Genomic DNA, 19,807 nt, shown 5'->3' on the forward strand with positions numbered 1-19,807 from the left:
ATTATCAATGAATTTGGATCAAATTTTGTTCAAAGTGGGGAAGTGTCTGTCGCAACATAAAATAAATTAGTATATATAATTTTACCCCAGGAATTTAATATGAGAATTATTTCCAATTGCAATTTTTTCTTTGTTTCCATACCAAGATAATAATTCACAAAGTCAGCAGTCAACGCTGGTTGTTTGTGCTTTCTCCTGCCATCTACACTGGAATTGGTATCCAGCGTGTCTACAGGGAAAATGTCTGTGCTAATTCCCATCAATTCAGCTTTCCGCATAAGCTTCCGTATCACTGAGGCACTGCTGGTGAGTGGCCGTGGCAGCTTCTCCCTGGGAACCCAAGCGTTGGGTTTGGTGCTGCGAGCTAACTCCACTTTAGCACGATATTGCTGCAGTCTTGTAGTAATACGTGCCTATATATGAAAACAATTGAATATCATAAACAATACTAAACAAAATACTTAAGTGTGTTTTACACTGAAACTAGTTATTACAGTGGCATTTTTTTCATGGATACACTTTTTAGTCAAATTTGAAGCAAACTTTTAAGTTCCTCAATATTTACAAATTAGTTTCACAAAATGATTTAATATAGTAGCAAACAAGTACGAATTCACCTGCTTACATATGCTCCTTAATCTGAAAATCACAAAGGATTGCAGCTCAGCCTTCAGTGCTAATTTCTTTCCCCCATGCACACTGTTTAACTGGTAATTTCCATTCCTGATGAAGAGCTTATGCTTGAAACTTGGACTCTCCTACTCCTTGGATGCTCCCTGACCAGCTGTGCTTTTCCAGCACCACACTCTTCAACTCTGATCTCCAGCATCTGCAGTCCTCACTTTCTCCTGGTAATTTATTTTGTAACGTCTATTCAGCCTTTTAAACTTGTTCCATTTATCTCATCTCTCTCAAAACCCTCATTCTCTATCATGCATCCGAATATCATTCCAATATTCTCTTCAAAATATCTTCACTGATTTTCTTACTTAGTCTTTGCACTTAGCAACTACTCATCCACAGTGCTTTCAATCTCCATCTTAACTTATCATGTTTTCTTAATTTATCGTCCTGCTAGCGTCACTTTATCTTACCTTCCATTTGAACCACCTACGCCATGTTCAAAGACACTGCTTTTTACTGGTCATCTTTTCTGGTTTTTCTATTCCTATTGTGTCACTTGCTTTGTCTGTCTCTGTCAAAATTACTTTCTTCTGAGAGCAGTCTTGGGAAAAAAACCTTACAATTCACTTACAACTATACTATCAAAATCCTTGCTGTCTAACTGCAACCACACATCTGCTCAACCACACATTCACCTTTACTAAGGATGCCCTAAATGGTCAATGAAGCCAACAATCTGATCGATCCAATGTGGGGATCTCAGACATTTTGTCAGAAAACTTAAATAAGTGTTCAGATATGTTTCCCACTTTTCATCATTCTATTACCGAAGGGCGAAACCCTTTCTCACCTCACCCAAAAGCCCATCGCTGTCTATCTAACTCTTATGCAAATCCTAACAGACCAAGTCAAATTCAACCATGTTAAACAACTGCAAGATTTTCATTCTTTTCCCAAACACTTCCATAGGCTCACATCCACTACCTTTTAACCTCCTTCAACTCTACAAACCACTTCACTCATCCAATTCGGGTTTCTGCACACCCTAAATTTTAACCAACACAATATTGGCAATCATTTCTTAATTATCAAGCCAGCAGCTTTGGAATTCCCTTTCTAAATTTTGTCCACCTCTGTCTTGTCCTTTAAAATACTGTTGTCAACCAAACTTTTATCTGTCATATAATATCTTGTCTGACTCACTTCTGTTAAGCAGGTTAGGATGTTTAATTATGTTAAAGGTGCCTTATAAAAATAAGATTGTATTTTTGCTGATTATAAGCTTTTCTGAGCTACTTGCCCATTTAAGTGTTAACTTATTAAAAATTAAACTGATCAACTTTCAAGGATTAAATTAATACAGACTCAGTGTAATGTATACTTAATAACCACTGCATAAAACAAAGCACAACTTTATAGCTTTTTGAGAAAACAGGTATATACAGCTTAGAAACCTAGGCATACTTTTTCCACTTTATTGTTCTTTCAAAACCATTATTTTCTTATTTGGCAAAGTTTATTTGCCTTTCCTTTCAATCACTGCATGATGTATCATTTCTCAACATTGCTCAAGAACTAATGATCAGAAGGTTAGTCAGACTTTCACAGAAACATGGAAAATAGGAGTAGTCCTTTGAACTTGCTCTGCCATCGAATATGATCATGGCTAATCATCCTGAAGGGCTTTTGGCCGAAATGCTCATTTTCCTGCTCCTCAGATGCTGCCTGACCTGCTGTACTTTTCCAGCACAATACTCTCGAATCTAACTTAGTACCCTAGTCCCACTTTCCCCCCGTATCCTGTGACCCCTTTAGCCCTAACTATATATAACTCCTTTTCGAAAGCATGCAAGTTTTTGCTTCAACCGCTGTCTGTAGCAGAGATTTTCTCAAGCTGACCACTCTGGGTAAAGAAATTTCTCCTCATCTTAGTCCTAAATGGTCCATCCCATACCTTTACACTGTGACCACAGGTTCTAGGCACACTAGACATCAGGAATATCCTTCCTGTGTTTATACTTTAGTGCTGTTAGAATTTTAGGTCTCCCCCCCATTTGTCTAAATTCCAGTGAATGTAGTCCTACATTCCCCCACCTTTCTTCCCAAAAAGCATCTTTCAAAAGCCCTGTGCCAACCTAAGTTTACCGCATGATATTTAATTTTGTAATTTCTGACAGATTACGGTGAATTAGAATGAGTAAACTGTACATGAAATACTTTGAAGTTCAGCACTTTGTTAGCATATAATATTAATTAATAGTTCATATATTATAAAATATTGTTCTTGACTGTTAGTCAGATATGCCTACACATTAATCAAAACAAATACTGACTTTATTGTTTGCTGCAATTAATTCAGGTCGACGTCTCACTCAATTTGGCTTTCATTAAAAAAAGGGACTAGAAAATTTGAAGAACTTGCAGCTCAATAAAGAAATCTACAACAGTCTTCGCATACTTTGTGACAAATAACTTTCAACTTTAGCTTGGAAGCTGAAAGAAGGTAACTGGGTATCAGCCACCAACCTTAACAAGGAGTAGGATGCCTAGTTTTAAGACTACAGACCATAAGAAATAAGAGTGGAAGTAGGTAATTCGGCCCATTTAGTCTGTTCTGCCATTCAATGGGATCATAACTGATCTGATAATCCTTACCACCACTTTCCTGCTATTTTGCCCTGATCTTTGATTCCCTAACTGATTAAATATCTGTCTATCTCAGCCTTGAATACACTTAATGACTCTGACGCATCAGCCCTCGGCGAAAAAGAATTCCATAGATTCACTACCCTCCAAAGAAGTTCCTCCTCATCTCCATCTTAAATACATCAGCCCTTATTCTGCGATTATACCCTGTGGACCTTGATTTTCCTACAACAGGAAACAATCCTTCCAATGCTAGTTTCATCAAGTCCCCTTAGAATCTTGTATGTTTCAAAAAGATTGCCTGAGACTCCTATATTCTAACAGGTGCATTCTCAATCTATTTAAAAAATTGAACAGGTTCAGACTCTCCCCAGAATTTAGAACACTGAAATATATAGGGTACTTAAGATGCTTGACAGGGTCAACGCTGAGAAGTTTCACCTGATGGGTGAGTCCAGGACCAGAGGGCATTGTCTCCAAATTAGCAAGCAGCAATTTATGACTGAGGTGAGGAAAAATTTCTTCTATCAGACGGTTGAGAGCCTTTAGAACTGCTTGTTACACAGAGTTGTGGGGGCAGAGTCCTTCTGAGAAAGATAGATATATCCTTGATTAGTAGAGGGATCAAAGTTTATGGACAAAGTGTAAGAAAGTGGCTGCAAGGAATGTCAAATCAGCCATGATCTGACTGAACGGCACAGCAGGCTCAAGGAGCTGAACAGCCAATTCCTGTTCTTATTTCTTATGGTCTTACTCAACTTCTCCTTGCAAAATAATCCCTCCATACCTCACCTAGTGAATGTTCTCTGGACTGCCTCCAATGCCAGTATACCTTTGTTTGCGTAAGGGGCCCAAAAAAGTGTTCACAATATTCCAGCTGTTGAGAGAATAATGCCATGTATATTTTCAGCAAAACCTCCCCACATTTATCATAGAATCGATAGTGTAGAAGCAGGCCAATTGGCCCACAGTGACCTCAGAATAGCATCCCAACCAGAGCCATCTTCCTACCCTATCCCTATAACCCTGAATTTCCAAGACTAATCCACCTAATGCTGACATCTATGCACGCTATGGCTAATTTAGCATGGCCTATCCACCTTTCGTGCACATCTTTGAACTGTGTGAGGAAACTGGATCACCTGGAAGAAAACCCACATAGACGTGAGGAGAATGTGCAGTGGGGCACTCCAGCTAGTGCTCATCCACTCTGCCCACTCTTCTCTTTCTTATCCTCTTAGTGTTTTTTTCTCCTCTCCTGGCCTCCGACGATGATTTCTGGGCCCCAGCAACTGGCAATGACTCGGCCTAGCATGGTGATTTCTTGGGCATGGTGACTGTCCAGGATGGCGCAGTGACCTCCCGTAGCAGCCTGCCAGCCTGGCATGGCGACCTCCTGCATGGCGTCCTCTCGACCCAGCGTGGCAGTCTGAAGCAATCTCCCAGCCTCATGATTCTCAACATAAAGCCCATCGCAGTCTGGGAGTCAGGGCCTGGTGCGGACTGGGTTGAAAGAGTGGTGTTTTGAACTTTTATTTCTGCAACACTGAACATTTTATTTCTCTATTTTCTAAGATCTTGTAATTAAAGAAGCTGTCCTCGGTACTTTTGTACCTAACATGGCAGTGTAAGTGGAGACATATAAACTTTTCATTATACTCACTCAGTATATGTGACCATAAAGCTAATACAATTCAAACTCCACACAGACAGTTGCTGGATGGTGGGATCGAATTTATATTCAACTCATTTTGAAACAAGACCAACACTACATTTGCCCTCCTCATTATCTGCTGAATTTGGATACTAGTGATTTATGGGCTTGGCCTCTTATATACTTCTGATTTTGTAGCTTTCGGTAGTATTTCTGCTTTTCGATTATATTCAGCTACTCTATTCATCCTGTCAAATTGTATAATGTCACATTTCCCCATAGCATATTCCATTTGCTGAGTTTTCCCACTTGCCTAACCTATCTATAAACCCTCTGCTGATGTTGTCAGCCTCACCACTTGCCTTCCCACATACTTTCGAGTCAGCCATGAACTTGGCTGTAGTACATTCCCTTTCCTCAAGCCATTTATACTATAAATAATTGAGACACCAGCACTGATTCCTGTAGTATGCCACTAGTTACTGGCTATTATCCTGAAAATGCCCTCTTATTACAACTCTGTTTTCTATTAGTTAGGGGAGAAAGTGAGGTCTGCAGATGCTGGAGATCAGAGCTGAAAATGTGTTGCTGGAACAGCGCAGCAGGTCAAACAGCATCCAGGGAACAGGAGAATCGACGTTTCGGGCATAAGCCCTTCTATTAGTTAGCCAATCCTCTATCCATGCAAATACAGTATACTATCTCCAGACCACAGACTTTTATTAAGTAGCCTGATGTATGGTTCTTCATCAGCGCTTTCTGAAAATCCAAATATATTACAAAACAACCTCGATTATCCAAACGAGACGGTCAGGGAGTATTTTGTTCAGATAATTGATTGTTTGGGTAACTGAACAGGGTCCCATGGCGGCGGCAATAGCAGGAACAGGGTCCCGTGATGGCAGCAAGAGTAGGAATAGGGTCCCGCAGCAGCGGCAACAGCAGAAACAGGGTTCCCGCAGCAACCTATTCCTGCTTCCACTGCTAGCCCAGGCTGGCTGCTCTTGCTGTGCTTTTATTTAAATGTAATAAAATTTTTGTGGGATCTTGAGATCTTGTTTGGATAATCCAAAATTTGGATAATTGATGTTCAGATCAACCGAGGTTGATCTGTACATCCACTAATTCCCTTTTATTTACTAAACAAAATAAACCAAATAACTGCATGTGCTAGAGATCAGATACGAAATCAGAAATTGCTGGAAAAACTAATGTCTTGCAGAATCTATGGAGAGAAGGCAAAGGAAATTTTGACCCTTCCTCAAAATTTATTGCAGCTTGGGAAAGATTAGTATAGAAATGGTGGTGGTGGTGGTTGGGGGGGGGTAGGAGGTGTGGACGAATTAGAGTAACTGATAGTTGGACAAAGAGAGAAACAGCTGGGTAGAAAAAAAACACGTGTAAAGATCAGCCTGAGAGAATTAACAGCTGCTAATGAAGACCATTAGTGGTTGACAAAATGTGTGTGTGAGAGAGTGTGTGTGTGTGTGTGTGTGGGAGGGGGGTTAGGTAACAAAATGAGAGAAGATGATTAGACCATAAATTATTGAACTCAATAATACAATCCCCATTATCAGCTATTTGTTATCCATCTGACGTTTATCCTTTGTCTACTCAGCTGTTTTTCTCTCTGTCTGGGCTCCAATTCCACCTATCATTTACTCTTTCCCCTTCCCCCACCCCTCCTTGAGCATACCAACCTTCCCCAAACTACAAATTCTGAAGAAGAGTCACTGGACATGAAATGTTAACACGGCTTTCTCTCCACAGATGCAGCCAACTCTATTGAGTGTTTTTTCCAGCAATTTCGATTTTGCTTCTTTTTATCTATCATCCTTGTTATCTCCTCAAAAGAGCTATTGAATGAGGCATAATTTCCCCTTCATGAAGCCATGTTTACTCAGCTTAATCATATTATGTATTTCTACTTTCTTATAGGCTCAAAGACGACCCAGGAAGATCTACAAACAAAGGAAGATTGACAGCGGAGATGAAAGTGCTGTCTGGTTTTGAAAATCGAGTTGCTGTAAATTTAATAGGGGCTTTATTGGATCAGTGTATTGTTATAGAGTGGGAGGTAGATAACAAGCCTTTAAGAGAAAGGAGGCTTAGAGTCGTAAATAGTTATTGTTTAATGTTAAATTCGCAGTTAAAAATAAAATTGATATTTTTTGTTAAATACGGGAATTTGGGTAATTCTCTGTCACTCATACTTTAACAGATTACAAGGCGAGGTGAGTTTTTCTGCGTAGTTTAATTAGCTGTGTCGTAACACTTTGGCTTTTTTTCCCCCCTAGGATCATAGAATTCCTACAGTGTGAAAACAGGCCAATCGGCCCAACACGTCCTCATGGGCTCTCTGAAGAGCAACCCACCTAGACCCATTCCCCTAGTCTATTACTCTGCATTTACCCCAGACTAATGTACCTAACCTACATACCCCTGAACACTACGGACAATTTAGCATGGCCAATTCACCTAACCTGCACATCTTTGGATTGAGAGAGGAAAGCGGAGCACCTGGAGGAAACCCATGCAGACACGGGCGAATGTGCAAACTCCATACAGACAGTCGCCTGAGGTGGGAATCGAACCTGGGTCCCTGGCACTGTGAGGAAGCAGGAAGGAGAAAGTGAGGACTGCAGATATTGGAGATCAGAGTTGAGAGTGTGGTGCTGGAAAAGCACCGCAGGTCAGGCAGCATACGAGGAGGATGATCGACATTTCAGGCATAAGTACCACACTCTCAACGCTGTGAGGCAGCAGTTCTAACCACTGAGCCATTGTGCCACCCCTCTTGTGGCACAGTCATACAGTCTCTTCTCCTAATCCAAGAGGCCTGGGTTCAAGTCCCACCTGTTCCAAAGGTGTGTAATAATAGCTCTGAACAGGTTGATTAGAAAAATAGGTTAAATCAAAATATATAAATGGAGATCCCTGATTTATGGGACGGCACAGTGGCTCACTGATTAGCACTGCTGCCTCTCAGAACAAGGCACCCAGTTTGATTCCAGTCTTGGGCGACTGTCTGTGTGGAGTTTGCACATTCTCCCCGTGTCTGCATGGCTTCCTTCAGGTGCTCCGGTTTCCTCCCACAATCCAAAGATGTGTAGGTTAGATGATTTGGCCAATCTGAATTGCCATTAGTGTTCAGAGGTCAGGTGCATTAGTCAAAGGTAAATGTGGGGTAATAGGGTAGGAGAAATGAGTCTGGGTGGGTTACTCTTCGGAGGGTCCATGTGGACTTGTTAGGCCGAAGGGCTTGTTTCCACACTGTAATGATTCTATGATTTCTTTTATATATGAAGTTCTTGCTGTCGTCTCAATGTCACTTGTAAATATACCCTCAAAGTTTATTTTAGATTAGATTAGATTAGATTACTTTACAGTGTGGAAACAGGCCCTTCGGCCCAACAAGTCCACACCAACCCGCCGAAGCGCAAACCACCCATATCCCTACATTTACCCCTTACCTAACACTACGGGCAATTTAGCATGGCCAATTCACCTAACCTGCACATCTTTGGACTGTGGGAGGAAACCGAAGCACCCGGTGGAAACCCACGCAGACACAGGGAGAATGTGCAAACTCCACACAGTCAGTCGCCTGAGGCGGGAATTGAACCCGGGTCTCTGGCGCTGCGAGGCAGCAGTGCTAACCACTGGGCCACCGTGCCGCCCAACGTTCTCCCGACGTTTTTATTTTTAGTGATGAGTAATGATCCTGATTTAATTTGCAACTGGTGTGTGAATATTTGTAAAATAATGAACATAACATGAGCGGGTTCAATGTAGTCTTTGGGATTGAAAAGCATTAGTTTTGGATTCAGGGAAGGCCAACTTCGACAAGATCTGACAGAGAATGGCCACAGTAAACTAAGGAATTCTGCTTATGGGCAAAACAACTGAAGAACAGTGGAACATGTCTATAAAAATATTTAACATAACACAAGATCAGTTTATACCCAGAGAGGGAAAAGTTCCACTTTACAGAAGGAAAAACAGCCATGGACAACTAAAGAGATAAGTGACAATATAAAAATAGAAAAAGAGGGGTTACAAAAATGTCAAAAAACAGCACAGATCCTGCTGAATTGGAAAGATACAAAGGCCAGCAAAGAGCCACAAAGCAGCTTCTAAGAGATTATGAAAGGAAACTTGCCAACACAAAAAAAACAATAAGAAGAAATTTTATAGTTTTATTAAGGAACAGCAAGTGGACACAAGCAAAGATGTCCTGCTAAAGACTGAAATTGGGAACACTGTCAATAAGTATGGGGAAATGGCAAACATGTTGAATAGTTACTTTTCCTTAGTATTTACAATAACAAAGGTGGATCGCCTGCCCAAAGTCCTGAGGAAATTAGTAGTAAGTCAGGAACATGGAGTGAATAAAAATTAATATGAGGAAAACATTGGTCTTAAGGAAATTAAAGAATATTTTGACTGTTTCCATCCAACGCTGTTAAAGAAAGTGGGGAGCACATAAGACCATAAAATACGAAAGCATAATTAGGCCATTTGGCCCATCAAGTCTGCTCAACCATTTGGATATGGCTGATAGGTTTCTCAACCCCACTTTCCTCCCTTCTCCCTTGATTCTCACTAATAATCAATAACCTATCTATCTCGGTCTTAAATATTCTCAATGACTTGTGTCCACAGACATCTGCGGCATTGCAGTTTGCCTTGATTTCAGAGTTCCTTGATGTAGGAGTTGTCCCTCTGGATTGGAAATTTTCACATCAATTTGCTTTTTTTTTTAAAAAAGGGTGAAAGTGGAAAAACTGAAAATTAGAGACCACTTGACCCAAGATCTGTAGTGGAGAACTTGTTTGGAGATGGGGTAATTAAACACCTTGAAATTTTTCAGTTAATCAGGGGGATACAGCATGAATTCACGACAGGTAGGTTAAGTCTGACAAAGGCTATTCATATTTTCTTCAAGAGTGACTAAGATAGCAGACAAGGGAATGTCTATGGATGTTATTTATATGAATTTCCAGAAGGCATTTCATGACTGTTAACTAATTCAAAGAACGGAGGGAAAATTACTGATGTGGCTGGGAAATTGGCTGAGTGGCAGGTGACAAAGTACAGACAATAGGTGGTATTAAATTGGCAGTATTTGGCCAGTCGTGTACCACAGGGATCTGTATTAAAGCCTTAGTTATACACACTACTTCTTAATGACTTGGATAATGGCACATTCCTGATGAAGGGCTCATGCCTGAAGTGTCAATTCTCATGCTGCTCGGATGCTGCCTGACCTGCTGTGCTTTTCCAGCACCACACTCTCAATTAATGGCACAGAAAGTCATAAACCCAAATTTGCAGATGACACAAAATTAAGTGGCATTGAAAACACAAAGAAATATTGAGTAATTGTGAAAATTGTCAAAACTGCAAGAGATGGAGTTTAATGTGAGTAAGTGCTATCAATTTTGGATTGACAAAGGATAGATAGCATACTTTATGGATGGTATGAAATTAAATACAATAGGTAACCAAAGAGACTTGGGGTTCAGGTGCATAGATCTTTAAAATGTCATAAACAGGTGCAGAAAAATAATCAATAAAGCTACTGGAATACTGGCCCTTAGATCTAGAGGACCAGAATACATGGATTCAGAAATTACAATACAACTATACAATTTGATTAGATCCACTTGGGAGTATTGAGAACAGACCTGGGCACCACACCTCAGTAAGGATAAAATGGTCCTTGACAGAGAACCACGGTGGTTAGCACTGCTGCCTCACAGCGCCTGAGACCCGGGTTCAATTCCCGCCTCAGGCGACTGACTGTGTGGAGTTTGCACGTTCTCCCCGTGTCTGCGTGGGTTTCCTCCGGGTGCTCCGGTTTCCTCCCACAGTCCAAAAGATGTGCAGGGTCAGGTGAATTGGCCATGCTAAATTGCCCGTAGTGTTAGGTAAGGGGTAAATGTAGGGGTATGGGTGGGTTTCGCTTCGGCGGGTCGGTGTGGACTTGTTGGGCCGAAGGGCCTGTTTCCACACTGTAATGTAATGTAATCTAATCTAATAACACATGGACTCCAGGGGTTAAGCTATAAGGACAAATACACAAATTAGGCCCGCTTTCTCTAGAATTTAGAAATTTAAGGGATGATCTGATCAAAGTCTTCAAGATATTGACAGGAAAAGACAGGATGGAGAAAGATAAACTACTTCCACTGGGTGGAGATTCTAGAATTTGGGACATCATCTGAGAATTACAGCCAGATCACTCAGGAGAGATATTAGGAAGGACTTCTACACACAAAGGATGACAGATGTTTGGAACTTGCTTCCACAAACAGCAGTGGATACTGGATTAGTTTTAATTTCAAATGAGACTTTTTTTTGTTAAATGAAGATATTAACGGATGTGAGCCAAAGGCAGGTCACAGATCAGCCATGATCTCACTGAATGGTGGAACAGACTCAAGAGATTGAATAGCCTACTCCTATTCCCATGGTCACCTTTCACTGGTTTTTACAATTTCCCCGATCCTTGTCTTAACACTCACCTTTGTCACACTGTATGTTTATTTTTACAATCTGATGCGATTTTTAACTTCCCTGGTTAACAATGGTGAGCTCATCCCTTTCCTAGAACCCTCTTTCCTCACTGGAATGTCTTTGCTGTCAGCTATTGACTATTTTGTTTAACATCTGCAATTGTTCTTTAACCGTCTTTGCTGCTGAACTCCTTCCTCATTCTAGCCAACTCTACTCTCATTCCTTTGCAACTACAAATACTTAAGATTAGCACAGTTGCTTCTGAGACAAGTGCTTCCCTCTTAACCTGAACACTAAATTCTACATGTTATGGTGACTGTTTCCAAGGGAATCTTTTACTTTGACATCAATTATTGAATCTGTGTCCTTATGTACCATCAGCTTAGTGGCTGGTTGGATCCACAATGCATTATTGCAGGAAACTGTCCCAAATACAGTCCATGGATTCTTACTCAAGGCTTCCTCTGTCAATCTGAAGACTCCAATCCACAAGAAGATTAAACTTACCCATGATTTATATACTGCCTTTGTTATATGCCCTCATCATCTCCTGATTTATTCTCTGTATCATTGTGCAGCTACTGTTCAGGGATCTATATTCAGATCCAGTGTCTACCAGCTTCTTCTTTCCCTTTTTATTTCTTATCTCCACCCATAAGTTTCATGTCTTCCAACTCAAGATTTTTTTTTTTGTTTTTGTACTTATTCCTTTCCTTCCTCACAATGTTACCCCAACTGCCGTTCCTCCTTGCTTGTCCTTTAGATAAACCACATGCCTCTGAATATTTAGTTCCCAGATTTGATTTAATTCTAATATTGTCTCTGTTATGGCTATAATATCACATCTATTAAATTTATACAGTTAATTCATCTATTTGTTCTGAATACTGCGTGCATTCAAGTAAGCAGCTTTTTTAACCATTTTATCCCCAATTTGACTCTATTTACTCATTTTCCATTTTTGCACCCACTGTCTCTTACTGTTCCACTCTTGGTATTGTTACCCAAACAGCTGCCTTGTAATTCTGCAATATCCTCTTGCTTTGTAAGCCCAACTTATCCAATTCACCAGGACAGTGGTCCTAGCATGGTTGAAGTTAAGTCAAACAGCTCTCTGCTACTCCAGTAATCAGCCCAAATGATTCTAGCCACACCAACCTTTGAGCTATGCAGTTTACCTCTTGATTTTACTTAGCATATGCCAGTTTACTCATGACTCAAATAGTACTCTGATGGTTATTAACTTGGTTCTTTTTTGGACTTACTCCTGGCTGCTCAAAGTCTTTCATTAAAGACTTCTTTCTAATCTTAACAACATTGTTGGCACCGACTACTAAATTGTTCTCATCCTCCTCCAACTTCTTCTTTAGCCCCAAGATATCCCTGATCCTGGGACTTAGCAGGCACTACAGCCTTCAGGACGGCCAGTTACAGCTGCAGAGTATAGAGTCATAGAGAAGTACAGCATGGAAACAGACGCCGGTCCAACCTGTCCAACCGACCAGATATCCCAACCCAATCTAGTCCAATCTGCCAGCACCTGGCCCATATCCCTCCAAACCTTTCCTATTCATATACCCATCCAAATGCCTTTTCAATGTTGCAATTGCACCAACCTCCACCACTTCCTCTGGCAGCTCATTCCATACACGTACCACCCTCTGTGTGAAAAAGTGCCCCTTAGGTCTCTTTCATATCTTTCCCCTCTCACCCTAAACCTATGCTCTCTAGTTCTGGACTCCCCAAACCCAGGGAAAATACTATGTCTATTTACCCTATCCATGGCACTCATAAATTTGTAAACCTCTATAAGGTCACCATTCAGCCTCCGACGCTCCAGGGAAAACATCCCCAGCCTGTTCAGCCTTTCGCTATAGAACAAATCCTTCAACCCTGGCAACATCCTTGTAAATCTTTTCTGAACCCTTTCAAGTTTCACAACACTTCTTCACTATCCTATCTACCTGCAACTCCACTTTCAAGGAGCTATGAACCTGCACTCTAAGGTCTCTTTGTTCAGCAACATTCCCTAGGATCTTACCATTAAGTGTATAAGTCCTGCTAAGATTTGTTTTCCCAAAATGCAGCGCCTCGCATTTATCTGAATTAAACTCCATCTGCCACCTCACAGCCCATTAGCCCATCTGGTCAAGATCCTGTTGTAATCTGAGGTAACCCACTTCGCTGTCCACTACACCTCCAATTTTGGTGTCATCTGCAAACTTACTAACTGTACCGCTTATGCTTGCATCCAAACCATTTACGTATAGGACTCAACACCGATCCTTGTGGCACTCCACTGGTCACAGGCCTCCAGTCTGAAAAACAACCCTCCGCCACCACCCTTTGTCTTCTACCTTTGAGCCAGTTCTGTATCCAAATGGCTAGTTCTCCCTGTATTCCATGAGATCTAACCTTACTAATCAGTCTCCCATGAGGAACCTTGTCGAACGCCTTACTGAAGTCCATATCGATCACATCTACTGCTCTGCCCTCGTCAATCTTCTTTGTTACTTCCTCAAAAAACTCAATCAAGTTTGTGAGACATGATTTCCCACGCACAAAGCCAAGCAGACTATCCCTAATCAATTCTTGCCTTTCCAAATGCATGTACATTCTGTCCCTCAGGATTCCCTCCAACAACTTGCCCGCCACCGACTTCAGGCTCACTGGTCTATAGCTCCTTGGCTTGATTTTGCCACCTTTCGAAACAGTGGCACCACGTTTGCCAACCTCCAGTCTATCGGCACCTCACCTGTGACTATTGATGATACAAATATCTCAGCAAGAGGCCCAGCAATCATTTCTCTAGCTTCCCACAGAGTTCTAGGATACACCTGATCAGATTCTGGGGATTTATCCACCTTGATGCGTTTCAAGACATCCAGCACTTCATCCTCTGTAATATGGACATTTTTGCAAAATGTCACCATCTATTTCCCTACAGTCTATATCTTCCATATTCTTTTCCACAGTAAATACTGATGCCAAATACTCATTTAGTATCTCCCCCACTTTGTGTGGATCCACACAAAGGCCGCCTTGCTGATCTTTGTGGGGCTGTACCCTTTTGTCCTTAAATTTATTTGTAAAAACCCTTTGGATTCTCCTTATTTCTATTTGCCAAAATAATCTAATTATAATCAATTATAATGTCCCCGACTCCAACTATATTCCTATTTCCATCCCTACCTGAAATGACTCCTTGTACCAAAATGCTGTGCTCAGTTTGTTCATCGCCCCCACCGCAATCCTCACTTTCAGCAGCACAACTTGCAAAAGCCTTATTGTTGTTACGTAATTGCAGTGGCCGAGGCTCCTTAATTTTATTCCTTGGGTTTTCACACCTACCTCACCTGCAGTCTCACCCACCTGTCCTTGATCATAGACTATCTTTGAATTATTTAATCTGAAGGGTGTGACCATCCTTTGAAGCCAAGTGTTCCCCATTTGTATGGTATTAAGCAAAGGTAGGAGTGCTACTTCAAGAAATAATAATGGAAGGATCCCTGTACAATGTTATCTCAGAGAACAACTAGAATACTGAGCAGAATATATGTGAATTCCATTGAGCTGTAGCATAACTTTTGGGTGGTCCTTAAAAAAGTGAAGTGAACTTTCAAAATGCTTGTAACAAACAAGGAACTTCTTGTGAGGAAGTAAAAAATAGAACTGAGCTCACAATAATTAATTACAGACCACAGTGTTAAGTTGATGGTACTTGACTTTTAAAAAAAAATCTATATTCAATAAAGTTAGTTAATATTTAAAAACCATCCAATCTTGTGGTTTATTTCTACCAGTTACGTAGAGTTCTTTGGAGTTCTCATTAATCTTTAGTGGTCTGCAACAGGATGGTAATAAGAGCTATCTTTTAGATTTTGGAGCAAATTACAAGGCAAATGTCTTCTCAAGAACAGCTACAACATTGCAAAGTATTAATCATGCATTCTGTATTAAAGGGAATGTTTGCAATATAATGTGTAACATTTCATTTTTATAATTAAACAATGTCAAGCTTCTGGCATGCTACAAATAAAATTGCAAATATGTATCGAATTTTGATTGAATCCCATGACCACATTCACCTTTGTTTCATATAACTTATATTGCTATTGATCCTTCATACAAAATAATACTTAGCATTTTGGTAAAGTTCTGTGATTCATACCTGTGCTTCTGGGGTAACGTGCTTGTCTCGCTCTTGTAAAGTCATTTTACAGTATGACTGCAAAGCTAAATAGTTCTTTCGTTTCCATTTCCTGTCAAACTTGTCAGCATGTTGTTTGCAATATGCAAAAAACGGATCTGCTATATCCTGTTCCAAAAGACCAAACACAGAGATACTTCAATTTTCCATAAATGTTATTTAAATCACACCACGAGCTTTTGCCATTGGAAAAGATTGCCACGGCATCTGTCTTGATTGCTTGTCTTTTTTCAAACATCGTCAACAATTACAGCAAACAATGTTTCAGACCTCTAAACTGAGAGCTGGCTGCAATCTACAACAGATGCTTTTACATGCTAGAAGCACATATTAACATTTCAAAAACTAGAATATGCATTGATATTAAAAGCAATTTGTTTTTTTTTACTTTGTCCACTGCTTTGTCTCCTGTATTAATCTGAAACAAATTGCAATAAAATATGAGATAGTCATCCTGAAGTCGTATCTCCCTTGACAACACATATCCACTCTTCCCTTCACAATTTCATAACATTATAAAATTATGCTGGATTAAACTTGTTAAATTTAACAAAAAATACAGGCACTCTTAAACTGAATCCAGCAAATCATTTTATATTCCCAGTTTCTTTTATGGGAAAAGGCCTTCACGAAAAACTGCATAATAGATTTGATGGAAGTCACTGCATGGGAAATCAAGTGTGAAGTAGACAAAATGCCCTGAAATGGAATCAGAGAGCAGGATTGCAGGTCGGTACCCGCACTGTTTTAACCCTAATTCTGAATGCAGAAAAGTAGTCCTGCTCCAATAGTCACAATTTATATAATTATTTGGTAGCAGAATTTGAATTACATCTGAAGAAAATTACATTTGAAAACCAACAGAGGGCAACAAAAAATAATTAGGAGGGAGAAGATTAAATATGAGAGTAAGCTAGCCAGTAATATAAAGGAAGACTGTAACAGTTTCTTTAATACATAAAGAGCAAAAGAGAGACGGAAGTAGACACTGGGCCACTGCAAAATGATGCTGGAGAGATGGTAGTGGGGAATAAGGAAATGGCTGAGGAACTGAATAATTACTTTGCGTCAGTCTTCACGATGGAAAACAAAATATTTGAGAGGAGGGGTGGGCAGAGCTGAGTATGGTGACTATCACCAAGAGAAGATACTAGAAAAATCAAATAGCGTGAAGACTGATAAATCACGTGGACCAGATGGACTACACCTCAGAGTTCTAAGGGAGATAGCTGAAGATATAGGGAAGGCGTTCGCAGTGATCTTTCAGGAATCGCTAGAATCAGTGAGGGTCCCAGGGGACTGAAAAATCCCTATCATGATACCCTGTTTAAAAAGGGAGTAAGGCAAAAGACGAAAAGTTACAGACTAATTAGCCTAACCTCAGTCGTGGGTACGATCTTGGAATCCATTGTGAAGGATGCGATTTCTCAATACTTAGAAGTGTATGATAAAGTCGGGCAAAGTCAGTATGGTTTCATCAAGGGGAGGTCATGCATGACAAATCTCCTAGAATCCTTTGAGCGAGAAAGTAGGTTAGACCAAGGAAAGCCAATGCATGTTATCTATCTGGACTTCAATAAGGCCTTTAATAAGGTGCTTCACAAGAGGCTATTGAGTAAGATCAGGGCTGTCAAAGACAAGATGTTAGCTTGCACAGAACCCTGGCTGTCTGGCAGAAAGCAGAGAGTAGGGGTAAAAGGGTCCTTCTCAGGACAGCAACGATGACCAGTGGTGTCATGCAAGGCTCAGTATTAGGACCACAACTTTTCACTTTATACATTAACCATCTAGAGGAAGGAACAGAGGGCATTCTCGATAAGTTTGCATATGATACAAAGATAGGTAGAGGGACAGGTAGCATTGAGATGGCGTGGAGGCTGCAGAAAGATTCCTGACAAAGGGCTTACGCCCAAAACATCAATTCTCCTGCTCCTCAGATGCTGCCTGACCTGCTGTGTTTTTCCAGCACCCCACACTCAACTCTGATCTCCAGCATCTGCAGTCCTCACTCTCTCCTGCAGAAGGTTCTGGGCAAGTTAAGAGAGTGGCAGATGGAATACAAAGTGGTACAATAGAGGAATACGATGAAATGCAATAGAGGCATGGACTATTTTTTAAATGGGGAGAAAATTCAGAAGTCTTAAGTGCAAAGAGACTTGGGTGTTCTGATCCAGGATTTTCTCAAGGTAAAACTGCAGGTTGAGTCAGTAGTTAGGAAGGCAAATGCAATGATGGCATTTACTTTGAGAGGACTTGAATATAAAAGCAGGGATGTACTTCTGAGGCTCAATAAGGCTCTGGTCAGATCACAATTTGAGTATTGTGCACAGTTTTGGAATATCTCAGGAAGGATGCACAGGTAGAAGATCCGTTATCCGAACATCCAAAAACTGAAAAGCTCCGAAATCTGAAAGTTTTGTTTCTCATTAACAAGGTTGTTTGGCGAGCAAACAGTTAACCCAAGTCGACACCCACTCGATCCATGTCACTCAGATGCGACGTGGGTGAGGTGGGGGGGTGTGTAGGAATCTAATTGAAACATACAGAATACGGAATGGCCTGGACAGAGCAGACATTGGAAAGCCGTTTCCATTGGTAGGAGAGACTAGGACCCGGGGAAATAGCCTTAGAATAAAGGAAAGACCTCTAAGAATGGCGATAAAGAGAAACACCTTTAGCCAGAGTGATAAATCTATGGAATTCATTGCCACTGAAGTCTGTGGCGGCCAGGTCATTGAGTATATTTAAGACTGAGATATATAGGTTCTTGAGCATCAAGGGGATCAAGAATGACAGGGATAAAGCAGGAGAATGGGGTTATCAGCCATGATTGAATGGTGGAGCGGACTCGATAGGCTGAATGGCCTAACTTCTGTTCCTATGTCTTATCGTCTTAAATTTGACAGAAAAACAATGACGTCTGGTGACAAAGATTCACAGACTATTAAAAGTAGTAAATCCGATTAACAAAGCCCCAATAAATGTAAAACAGCATTGTTTAGAGGAGTGTAATGGAAAAGCAGAGAAGTTTGGCTGAACTGATAAAGAAACTTCAAAACATATTCCATTTATGAAAATGCTCAGCAAGAAAGAAAAATAATAGGTTTGGGATAGTACTCATTTAATATAGACTTATAATCATGCCTACAGACTGCAATTGTTTGAGAAATCAGAAGCCCATCAAGAATTTGATAAAAAGGGGGAAACATTTGTGCAAACTAAGAGTATATGACATGAATTTTGACAAGTACATAAAAAAAGTACAAAGTTAAAAATCACACAACACCAGGTTATAGTCCAACAGGTTTAATTGGAAGCACACTAGCTTTCGGAGCGACGCTCCTACATCAGGTGATCACCTGGTGTGTGATTTTTAACTTTGTACACCCCAGTCCAACACCGGCATCTCCAAATCATAAAAAAAGTAGATAACCATTAGCCCTTTAGAAGCAGAAGCAGGAAAAATTACCATGGGAAAATTAGAAAATGGCACACTGAACAAATACTTTGCATACGTCTTCATAGTGGAAGATGTAAGTTACATACCAGAAATAAGATGGTAACCGAGAGCTGAGAGGGAAGAAATTAAGATAATAAAGTATTGGAGTAGCTTGAACTAAAATTTGACAAATACTGAAGGCTTGATGGCAGCATCCTTGAATTCCAAAAGGAGAGTTACATAGATATAAAATGTGCTGATAAGGATTCTCCACTTTCCTCAATTCTGCTGTGACACCAGCAGATTGGAACGTGCATGCAATACTACCATTCGAGTAAGGAGGGAAAGAGAAAATAGGCAGTTAGCCTGCTAAGAATCTGTTGTAATCTATTAAGGAAGTCTTAATAATGCACTTAGAAAATCATAGGATGATCATAAACACTGTACACTGTTTAACAAAAGTGAAGTTATGTTCAACAAAACATCACAGTTTGAGGATTTAACTAGAAGACAAAGGGGAATATATACATACTCGGATTTTGAAAAAAAGAATGCAATTCAATGTCAGACAAAGGTAAATATCTACTATAAAGACTCTTAAAGTTGGGGGTAATATATAAGCATGGCTACAGGGTAGGTTAATGAATAGAAAACAGAGTAGGGATAAATGGAGCAGTTTTGAGTTGGCAGACTATGAAGTGCTGTAAGAATC

General features: G+C 40.4%; 1 protein-coding gene across 13 annotated transcripts in view; it reads right to left on the reverse strand.

The window, feature by feature from the left end:
- Positions 1 to 19,807, reverse strand: part of phf14 (PHD finger protein 14) — a 290,569-nt gene that overhangs the window by 189,475 nt on the left and 81,287 nt on the right. For all 13 annotated transcript variants that reach the window (XR_006311667.1, XR_006311666.1, XR_006311664.1 and 10 more), the window contains exons 8-9: positions 15,618 to 15,764; positions 143 to 413 (exon numbers count right to left, since the gene is read on the reverse strand). Coding sequence is in view for 8 of the 13 variants with exons in the window: in XM_043689855.1 (XP_043545790.1) it covers positions 143 to 413; positions 15,618 to 15,764 (418 nt within the window). In the remaining 5 variants the exon portion in view is untranslated. The remainder of the gene's footprint in view (positions 1 to 142; positions 414 to 15,617; positions 15,765 to 19,807) is intronic.

This window comes from Chiloscyllium plagiosum, chromosome 5 (assembly GCF_004010195.1).
Source record: "Chiloscyllium plagiosum isolate BGI_BamShark_2017 chromosome 5, ASM401019v2, whole genome shotgun sequence".
Classification (NCBI taxonomy): Eukaryota; Metazoa; Chordata; class Chondrichthyes; order Orectolobiformes; family Hemiscylliidae; genus Chiloscyllium; species Chiloscyllium plagiosum.